General features: G+C 47.2%; 1 protein-coding gene across 1 annotated transcript; it reads right to left on the minus strand.

Moving 5' to 3' along the window:
• Positions 1-203: 203 nt before the first annotated feature.
• On the minus strand, positions 204-9,551 carry TATDN2 (TatD DNase domain containing 2). Its single transcript, XM_075574671.1, has 7 exons — positions 9,475-9,551; positions 8,245-8,614; positions 6,177-6,617; positions 4,755-5,588; positions 3,538-3,665; positions 2,246-2,429; positions 204-576 (listed from the first exon to the last, which is right to left on the minus strand). Exons 2-7 carry the CDS (start codon positions 8,605-8,607, stop codon positions 436-438), a joined length of 2,091 nt encoding a protein of 696 aa, XP_075430786.1. The 5' UTR covers positions 8,608-8,614; positions 9,475-9,551; the 3' UTR covers positions 204-435.
• Positions 9,552-11,086: the final 1,535 nt, after the last annotated feature.

The following is an 11,086-nucleotide window of genomic DNA, read 5'->3' on the forward strand; positions in this document are numbered from 1 at the left end:
TCAGTGGCTGACCTTTTGGGGGTCTTGAGCCCAGGAGTTGAGAACCCCTGGCTTAAGACCTCAGAAGGCCAAAGTCCGGCCCTGGCTGCAGGGCGTATTCTTTGTGGCAGTAACTCAGGTTAATAGACTTGTGCGATAATTTATTTGTACATCAGACCACAATACTCCGTCTGACAAGGCCACAAAAAAACCCCAGCTACACATTTAAAAAAAAAACAGATCTTTTTATTTATAATAGATAAAACTTCCAGTTTAAAACAAACAAATAAAAAAACAAGTGTTTTAAGAAAAAGAGAAACAGAGTAACATCTGTGAATCCAGTAAAAAAATAAAAATCAAGAAACAAAGAGATAAAAAAAACAAAGCTGGATTTCACCAACTTCCCCGGGCAAAGCGACACTTTGTGGCTCAGCATTTCGTTGAACTGGCGGCGGGTTACAAACCGTACAACTGCTCGGTGTTCTGCCGCAAAGCTGCCAGGACGGCCGTCACGGGCAACCTCTTCTGTTTGGCGATCTCGTGAACCGTGTGCAGGGCGAGTCCCGGGTGACAAAACTTACACAAATCTTTGGGGACCTGAAAAATGAAACACGTTTTAACGAAGGTGCAATCGGCGATATCCCAATATAAACAGGAGCTGTGGCCTTGTGATGTTCCTCTGGTGCTTTCCGCAGAGATTCTCTCACCGCCTTTCTATTTGTAACAACAGTGGCACTGTTTAGATTCTCTTGGTGGGTAAAATAGCTCTTTCAATGCTCAGGAGACAATTGGGTTTTGCAATTCCCATTGTTAAACACATAATGGATTTTTTTTAAAAACTATTTAAATAATAAAAAAAAGAAGTGCTAACATTTTCAATAGCGTTTGGATTTCTCATGATTTTCTCAAAAAAAAATGCAGAATTGCATCTTTATATGAAATACAGTAACGCGTGATTTTAATTATCCAATATGACACCGCTGTTTGTCAATATAAATTGTGCAGGAGAGTTCCCCACTTCCCAAATATCTTCTCCCAGATGATCACATTCAAAAGATACATCTATATAAGAATCCTCCGGCTGGTTCAATAAAAAGCTCCACTACCTGCACAGAAAGCGACTTTTCTGCAGCACCGACAGCTGAAGAATAACCGCGACCTGTGACCTGGCCTATCTAAGCATATTAAACAAATACAAATCCCACGTGTGTGCACATTCACATGTCAGGCAGGTCGGGAACCCTGCTATTCACCATCATCTCGTAGCATCCAGTGCTTTCACTGCAGCCAGGGATTCTGGGAAATGACATGCAAATGAGCACAGTGTCACCTTTTGCTTCATATCCATTTTAACATGAATCCCTATAAACTTATGCTTGCCGCATTACACAGCGTTTTCAGCACAACCTGGTTACAGGAGTGCAGAGATAGTAACAGCTATTTCGACCTTTTGGAAATGAGTTGGTCTTTTTTGTACACTTTAACATAGACTTCATTAAAAATAATTTTTAAATATACATTCATATACTCGACTTCGGGTAACCGAGTGCTTTCCAAGCTGAGTTCTTTTCTCGTTGGTAGATTATATCCCTGCTTCAGCATAGGTGGCTCAATCAGTCCAGGCTTCAGCACAGGTGGCTCAAGCAGAGGTCAGTCTGAGCCTCTGCTAGAGCCACCTGTGCTGAAGCAGGGATATCCTGAAAACCTGACTTGTTGGGGGGGGCTTGAGGACTTGAGTTGAGCCCCCCGCTTTACACAGAGCTACAAACCACAAAACATTTCTTATTACAAAATAAAGCAAACGTGAGAGTTACTGCGTCTAGAGTGCAGGCGCGCACGCGACATCACGCAACGCGAACACACGCGTGTTCCTCAATGAGGCCGTCCATAGTGTGCGCGAGCGTGCAGAGCGACCGCGGATTCGCAAAATACAATTCAAATTGTTTTTTTTTAGCGCGACGGCCGCGTCACGTGAGCGGTTCAGCCAATGAGGGCGAAACAGCCGCGTGACGCGTCCGCCACTCCTCCCGATCGCCTAAAGCTTAGAGCATGTTTCGCGTGTGACGTTACGTGGGCGCGCACGCACTATAAACGCAGCCTCACATTTGGGGTCTTTTGTGAATGTGTATTTGGCGCATGCGCTGCGTCAGGCGCACCACAATATACAGAAATCCAGCAGCCAGGTGGGGAAAACAAGGAATAACCCGGTGACAGATTCCCTGCATCTAATCCGTGCCCACGATGCCGGAACCAAGACCATTCTCACCTGCTTAGGCAGAAAGAAGGGGGCATCGGTTTCCACAACCAGCCTCTCCAGGGGTATCTGTCTCATTGCCTCCTGAGCCTCCACGGCAGAGGGGTACGTCAAGAGGGCAGTGAAGCCCACAGCCATGTTTGGGAACTCCTTCAGGAACGGTTCTATGACGTCGTAACTCCCAGTGAAGCAGTGCCTGAGCAAGAGAGAACAACGCGGGGTTATCTATACATCCCAAACCACAGCGAGTCAAACCAGCATCTGATGAGTTAAAGGAAGATGGTAGACTCAGGGGGGGGGGAGGAGGAAGTACTTTTTTTTTCTTTTTCACACTGAAAGGTGAGTAGTAGATGCATGAAACAGCATTCCAGCAGAGGTGGCAGGATTAAAGCAATGCTTGGGAAAGACAATGGATCCTGATGGGGGTGGAAAGTAACAAATTCGGATCTTAGATGCTGTTAGATAGCCTTTCATATTATAAAATTATAATTAATTGTATAATTGGTATGAAACCACATGCTATATACAAGATTCATTCTGACAGGAAAGAATATGGCTAGTTTCAGTTGATAAAGTTACAAGGAGATAATTGTAAGTACAAGGGGTGTGGTTAAACCTATAAACAGATATGACATACTGCTGTTTTGGGCTATCTGTACAGGATTTGCTCATAAGATTTCAAGGCGAAACAAGGGTGATTACCATATTTGTTAGGAAGCTGTAGATTATTCTGGAAAGACACATGTAATACCATATTCAGTCATAACGCTGAGAGTAAGAAGGCTGACTAGGGAATATTCTCTGGCAGATTTGGCTAGGGGGCGAGAGCCGGGATAATACCAAGATATGAAAGAGGAAGATTTCCATCCAGAGACAAAATGACAATGCAACCTCTGTGAAAAGAACACAACCTGTTTGATGTCACCCCCATATCCCTACTATTTGTGTATGTAAATAATAAGTTTGGACAAAAACATTTCTTGTGTGTGCTAAAAACCAGGAACGCAGAACCATTATATGTAGCTGTGATAATATAAAGATATCTTACAGATTCATTAAACATTTATTTAATGTTTTTTATGATCATGCTTTTGGGGATAAATGCAGCGTCCTACACTTCTACCTGTCTGAGTTTCGGTTAGAATGATGGCTGTGATGGATACAAAGTACACAGGTACATGACCTGGATGGACGCCGCTGCTTCAGCAGTTTGCAGCTGCTTGTGTCGTAGGATAACGCCCTCTCCCTCCCCGCACGCTACAGAAGATCAGAACATAGAGCGATAGGATGCGCAGGTTTCTCACCGATGTATCTTGTAATCCCAGGGGACCAACTTCTTCATTATTCTGAACAAGTCGTCGTCTGCACCGCGACAGTGGATTACCAGAGGCTTCCCAAGTGACACGGCCAACTGCAGCTGTCGCTCAAACACCTTCGCAAACACAAATGAAATGGATCAAAGAATAGCATATTGCAGCCCACAGTTACATGTACAGAACTGAACAGATGAACACACCGTGGCTTATCCTCGCTGCTCTGTTTATTTGCACAAGAGTTATTACGCCTCTTTACATTGGGAAACCCAGTGTGCCCGCACTGACCCTTCTCCTCCATATTAAAATAAATAAAACGGTTACCAACTCCTGCTCCCCCACATCTGCAGGTGCTGATTCTCCGTTACAGAAAGCTAAAGATTGCTTCTCCGCACTCCAACATGGAGAAGGAGCGGCTCAGGGAGTAAAGGCTCTGACTGAGAACAACGACACTGAACCAGGAACCTGGTTCAATTCCCAGTGTCGGCTCCTTGTGACCTTGGGCGAGTCACTTTATCTCCCTGTGCCTCAGGCACCAAAAACATAGATTGTAAGCTCATCTGGTCAGGGACTGTGCCTGCAACATTCCTGCGTACCGCGCGCTATACTGTAATTGTAAGGCACTTCGAGTCCCACTGGGAAAAAAAACGCTTAATGAAATAAAGTAATTAACATCTTTCAGTCAGTCTAAAAGTAAACAGATTTGGCGTTACAGGGTTCACTATATATATATATATATATATATTCTGTAGGCGATCCAGGAAAAATATTGCCTGCCCTGTTATTTTTATTATTATTACAGCCAATACACAGCTGTAAGGAAGAGGGGTTTCCAGTGCTGCTGGAATCACATACAGTATGTATATTATAAGGAGACATTACAATCCCTCACGGTGATAGCAATCAAACGTACGATCTGTCTGCCGTTCACCTTAAAATAGAGATTTCTGGGTAAGTAGAATAAAGGTGCACTCACGATACAAGGTAACAAATCGCCACGGGTGCACAGCAACACAATGGTCCCACTGGCCACGGAGCCACCAGTATAATCCAAGTAGAAAAAGAGGCACTCGAATGGTTTTCCAAAGATGGCCTCTTTTTCTACTCTGGGTAAATAGAAAGCCATACCGGAGATTACACACCGGATAGACTGCTAACATCTGTGACATTGTGTTATTATTACAGTACAAAGCCACGTTCCTCCTCACCTTGTGCTGTACGGGCACTGTAGTAGAACATTTGTGGGAATAATCCAGCCCCATTTCTCCGTAGGCGACAGCTTTTGGGTGTCTGAGAGCGTTCAAGACCTCTTTTTCCTTCAGGTCTGTGTAATACTGGGCAAAGTGCGGGTGACAGCCAAATGCCCCCCACACCATGTCCTCTCCCAGCAAATGCTCCCACTGGAGGTCCCCCAGAGTGCCGGGGTCACAGAAATCGGCAATGCACCCCTGAAATTCCTTTGGGAATGTGGCGGGATTCTTTTGCCTGAAACTGGCAAAAGACCCGTTGAAGGACAGTCTTGAGAAGAGCATGTCGAGGTGGCAGTGTGTGTCTATGAACCCGTCCTGCAGAAATTTCGGTACCCCGGGAGGGTCAGCGGGGGCACGAGTCTTAGAGCCTTGTCTCGTCAGCTTATTTGTGCCCTCGCAGAACCACGAAGAGTCAAAAGAGCCAAACCTGACGCGTTGCCTGTCTCCTGTGGTGTCGCTGTTGCTGGACACATTGAGGACAGAGTTGTCCACCAAGTTGAGCGAATGTTCTGACACGTGGCTGCTGTTCGACTCCTCCTGGCGCCATGCGTTCTGCTCTGCGCAGGGTCTATACAGCTGGCCGCTAGTCCAGTGCTCGGTGTAATTACACCATGGGCTCCTGTACAGGTGTTCCGGGTACATGACGTAACTAGAGGGCGTTTCGGAGAAGTCCTCTGGCTCAGGGCAGCACGAGACTGCCGGCTCTTCCTGGGAGAACCTGGCCAACGAGTCTACATCTTCCACGTCGGAAAAGTCGCTCCCAATGGACGGATCCTTCTCCAAGACCAGTCCCTGCACAAACATGGCCGAGGAAGAAAACTTACACGCGCGCTAAACAAACGAGGCGCCTGCGCCACTAACCTGGCGTCTAATTAAACTCTAAATCAGGGGCGGCCAACTCCAGTCCTCAAGGGCCACCAACAGGTCAGGTGTTCAGGATATCCCTGCTTCAGCACAGGTGGCTCAGTCAATGACTGGCCAACTCCTGTCCTCAAGGGCCACCAACAGATCAGGGTTTATGGACATCCCTGCTTCAGCACAGGTGGCTCAATCAGTGGCTCAGTCTTCGACTGAGCCACTGATTGAGCCACCTGTGCTGAAGCAGGGATGTCCTGAACACCTGACCTGTTGGTAGCCCCTGAGGACTGGAGTTGGCCAGCCTTGCTCTAAATGATTCTGCAAGCCCTTGCCCAGAGGAAGAAAATATAGTATTAGAAGCGCCATCTTATTAATATCGCGCCAGCTGAAGTATTAGGTCATTCGAGACGGGCGTTACAGGCCTGTGGGGAATGTAAATAACTGGGACATTACTTATACGCTCTCCCCAAAGGTTTGTCTGTGCTTCTTAAATCCCAGCCTTTCCATCATTAAAGTACTCACACTGCCAACGTCTTCATCAGAATCATTGTCGTAAAGAAACACCAGCCTCTCTTCTTGGACCTCGGGGCCCGGCTCGGGCTGGCTGTCCGTGGCCGTGCGGCTGCGATCAGGAGGTCTCTCAGAGGTGTCGTACTTTTCTTTCTTTAAGAAGTGGTCGCTGTGCGTCTCTGGGTTGAACGCGTCTGCGGCGCGGCTCGTGGCAGAAGTCGACTCTTCCTGGCTGAGCCTGGCTGATCCCGCGCTGGGATCTGGCTCGGGAGTAGCTGGCTCGTTGCCAGATGACCGTTTTGTTCTGACGGGACCCCCAATGATGTCACGGAAAGCCTTCATGAACAGCACGGAGGGAGGGTGCGCCCTGGGGCTTCGATTCTTTGGACAACTGGGGGCATCTTTTTGTACACGTCCTGTATCTTCAGTAGATTGCGCTGGTCCATAGTTACCCTATATAAACAAAGAAAACATATAGCAGACGGTTAAGCATTCAATGTAAATAATACAAACGTGTTTAAGATGTGTGAGAAATACCGAGGTATTTAAGGAGGGTTTATGACTTTGTTACAGTGTGATAGAGTTCTTTATGAACACTAAAGTATATACACACACACACACACACACACACACCAATAGTATTGTCTTGCCTAAAAGCTCCTCACCCCTACCACACACAACACTCATCATCTGAGATGTGACTCAGAAAGACCGTTCATGGCCCCAAGGTTCAGCAAAGTATCCGGCCGCTCCTCCTTCTCTTACCGTGCACCCCAAAACTGGAACAATACACCGGAGACTCTCACAGCCGCCACCAGTCTAAGTTCTTTCCAAACTAAAGCCATCTCACATTTTAATCTGGTCTGTAACTGTTACACACGCCTATAATATATATTATCTCTTACTGTGCATGCAATGTCGTGTATATAACGTATAACCCTGCTCACTTAATGCAACTATGTATTTGTCATCATAACTCTGTGCCCAGGACATACTTGAAAACGAGAGGTAACTCTCAGTGTATTACTTCCTGGTAACACATTTTATAAATAAATAAAAGAATGCGCATTTTACACATTTGTCTCCTATATAAATATGTTTTCATTTATCCCAAATCCTAAACACATTCCTATCTGCATAGAACTGTGGTTCCTTGGTATTAGCTGTTTGACTAATGATGGTAAACCATGCAAAAGAAAGAGATTAGGAAATAAAGATTTGATGCCTTGCCTTTAAATACAATGTCCAGCAAACGATTTGTACAAAGTATAGAAAGCAAACGGAAAAGAAAAAAAAATAATAATCGATATCTTGGTTAATCTTTCTCATCTCTGGTCTCTTGGTAATAAGATGGTCAGTCCTCAAAACCACATGTAAACTGTTGCTACAGCTTTGTTCTTAGTTTGTAAATTAATTATGATGCCATCACTAAACAGATAAATATAAGTAACAGATTTGATGCTGGAATTCAACATACACAGACGTGCTAATATTACATAGGAATGGACCTGTAAAAGCAGCAGCCATTAGAAAAAAAGAAAAAAAAACTAAATCTGAGGCCCTACATAGTTGCATATTTAGGTGTTCTCTACAGCAGTGATTCCCAACAGGGTGCTCGTAAGGGGTCGGCCCCAACAAATCTGAAGTGGCGAATCCCAGGCAGTATAGGGGGGTCCTGAGCACATGTGGGGACTGGGCACTTAGTAAGGCCTCAAACGGCACCGTAGCAATTACAGCAGGAGTTTCCAAAGTCGCTCCCCACAATGCTTTGCATCCACAGCAGCAAGGCATTGTGGGGCAAGACTTTGGAAGCTCCCGCAGCGATTAACAGCTATACCCCCACATGCTCCCCGCACAGTGAGGTGCAGTGTGGGGCCTTATTAAGCGTGTTCCCCCCCATGCCGCAAAATCAGCCACATAGGTTTGTTAGCAATAGTCTGACGAGTAAGCGTTAAGATTTATTCATTAAGGGTTTGTGGGACAAATATTTCCTAGCAGAGGGTGCACAGTGTAAAAGTTTGGGAGCCGCTGCTCTATAGATGCATAACGTTGTCTCAGATAAGTGGATAATAGCTCATACCTCGCTTATTAACGGCTCTGAATGCCGGGTCACAAGGTCTGCAGATTTCTCCAGCTGGACAGTCTTGTGGAGGGGAGAGCTGCTCCTCGGCAGATAACCCTTGAAACTGCCTCTCCTCCTCACATAGCCGGCGGGATGGTCTCCCGCACGTGCGGGGATAGCCCTTCCCTGGGCCGCAGCCTGGCACGGAGAGAAGGTGACGCGTCTCTCCTGTGCCACGCACAGGCTTTCTGACTCCCGGCTTCCCGTGTCACTGACCCGGCGGGGAAGTTTCGTGTCATTGCATCTTAGGTACTTGTTGGGGGACACCTCTGCAAGGTTTGACCACTTGTGCTTCCGCGTGCCACTGCCTTCGGCTGCCATGGGGACCCTGAAACCAAATCACATATGGAAATAGTTACGTTATTAAGGCAAAATAAATCACACAGCAGAATTAGGACTTGTTTTTGTAGGGGAGGGGATCTTTTTTTAAGATGAATATGAAATGCCATATAATGATTATGACGACATTATTAGAGATGGGACCGGATTATTAAGTGGGACAAATATTTTTTTATAAGTGGCTCAGTGAGTAAAGACTGGTACTGAGTTTGAAGCAGGGGAACCTCTTTGTGACCTTGGGCAAGTCACTTTATCTCCCTGTGCCTCAGGCACCAAAAACATAGATTGTAAGCTCCATGGGGCAAAATGTCTCTGTAAAGCGCTACGTAAAACGGGCAGCGCTTTACAACAGCAAACTATTACTATACCATATTGCTTTATAAATAAAGTGTTCACATTTCAGAGCCATTGCGAATCTATATTATTAATTTGGAAGTAATTGTACTAATTGTATTCTAAAATGTAAAAATGTGTGTGGGGGGGGGGGGAGGGGGTTGGGTTACCAATAATGCTCAGGAACTGCGCCCCCCCCTGAAACCCCCCCCCTGAAACCCCCCCCCCCCCATACTTATACACACATATATACTTATACACACATATATATATATATATATATATATATTAGATGGTAAGCTCTTTGGGGCAGGGACCTCCTTCCTGTTGTCTCAGTTTGTCCTAACATACATGTACTTTTGTGATGCAATGTTACTGCCCTCTCCCACATGGTGCTGCGCCGCGGAATATGTGGGCGCCATACGCACATAATACTCTATGCCTGTCTGTATCTCAGGTCACAGCGCAGGACGTGCTTCAATGTAATAATAATAATAAATACATGCAGAAACCCACCGCTCTGACCCCCGGACACCGTGCTGACCACCGCTCTGACCCCCGACCTCCTGTCTGACCCCCGGACACTGCAATCTCAAGCTCCTCCCCCAGCCCCGCCCCGTGCCTCACTGTCTCCGCCCCCCGAGCGCGCCGAACCGCCCCAATGCCCAGCTCTGAATGGAACGCTGGAGGGTGAGTGCCCGCCCCCCTCGAGAACCTGGATTCTGATTGATCGCTTGTCAGCAGCTCGCCTGTGATTGGCTGAGGATGGGTCGGAGAGGCTGGGGACGGGGGGGGGGCGGAGCTCTGCAGGTGACGCTGGGGGCCGCAGGTCATGTGATGTGGTTCTCTAGTGACACACTGTTACAAGCAGAGTTCCAGGAGTTGGGTCACCAGGGGATCTCCCAGTACAGCTCTGAGCTCACGGAGTCACTGCGGGGTGGGATACATTTTAGGGACCAGCGCGGCCGTGTCGTCACCCGTTTGAAGCGGGTGCGTTTTTCGCTCATGGTGCGATGGTCACTTTGGGGCATTCGCTGCGTCATTTGACGCTGGGATTCCAAAGGAGATGGAGGTGGCAGCAAGGAGGCGGCCGACACATGTAGGCTGCGCTTATAGTGCCGGCGACGTCGCCCGAAAACAAATACATTGCCGCCGCCGCGTGCGCTTATAATGCGTGCGACAAAGCGATGTCGCCGTCGCGGAAACTGGAAGCCGGCAAAATGTGATTTTTTCAAGGGCTGTCCCGTCATGTGACATCCCTTGAACAAATGAAATTGCCGGAATCCCGCGACCCTGCTGCCCGGCGAAACATAACGTTCGCCGGTAGCGACGGGTGACGTCACCCGCCGTCGCCATCGACGGCACTATAGGCACGGCCAAAACAAATGTATTGCCGCCGTCGCGTGCGCTTATATTAGAAGCAACGCGACGGCTTGGTCGCGATCGCTGGAAGTTAAGTCAATTAGATTTTTCCAGCGACCGCTGTCGCCTGCACTATAAGCGCAGCCTTAGTGCATTCCCATTAGGTCCAATAGCGCGGCAAGTGCATATGGGGGTTGAAATTTTTGCCACCCCCAAATTTTGAGGCCCTTGGCCCGGGCCTAATGGGAAATCTGCTACTGGTTCTATATGAAACACCCCCTTACTATTGAGGTGAATACTCTGATAATTAGGTTAAAGGGATCTTCTACCACAGCTAATAGTTATTGAAATAGAATATCACCTACCACAAAATACACTGTTCTAATTATATCAAAGCACAAAATCAGACGTACACAAAACAGATAACGTCTATCTGAAAACCAAAATGTATCTTCACAAAGACGTCATCTTTCAAATAAAATAATGGCAGCGGTGGGATTTGAACCCATGCCTCCCGAGAGAGCTCCTTAGGCCTCGTTTATAGGGGCGTGACGTCCCTCACGCGATGCGCGCGAAACATGCACTGTAGGCAGGGGCATTGGGAGGCGTGGCCATGACGTCACGTGAGCAGTTCGCCTTCATTGGCTGAACCGCCTACGTGGCCCGGCCTCCGTGGGGCAAAAACAATTTTAAAAGTCTCTTCAATATTCGTGCGCTTGGATGCGGCGGTCGCACGCTCTCACAAGACAACACTCATTTGTTTTTG

This window comes from Ascaphus truei, chromosome 17 (genome assembly GCF_040206685.1).
Source record: "Ascaphus truei isolate aAscTru1 chromosome 17, aAscTru1.hap1, whole genome shotgun sequence".
Classification (NCBI taxonomy): domain Eukaryota; kingdom Metazoa; phylum Chordata; class Amphibia; order Anura; family Ascaphidae; genus Ascaphus; species Ascaphus truei.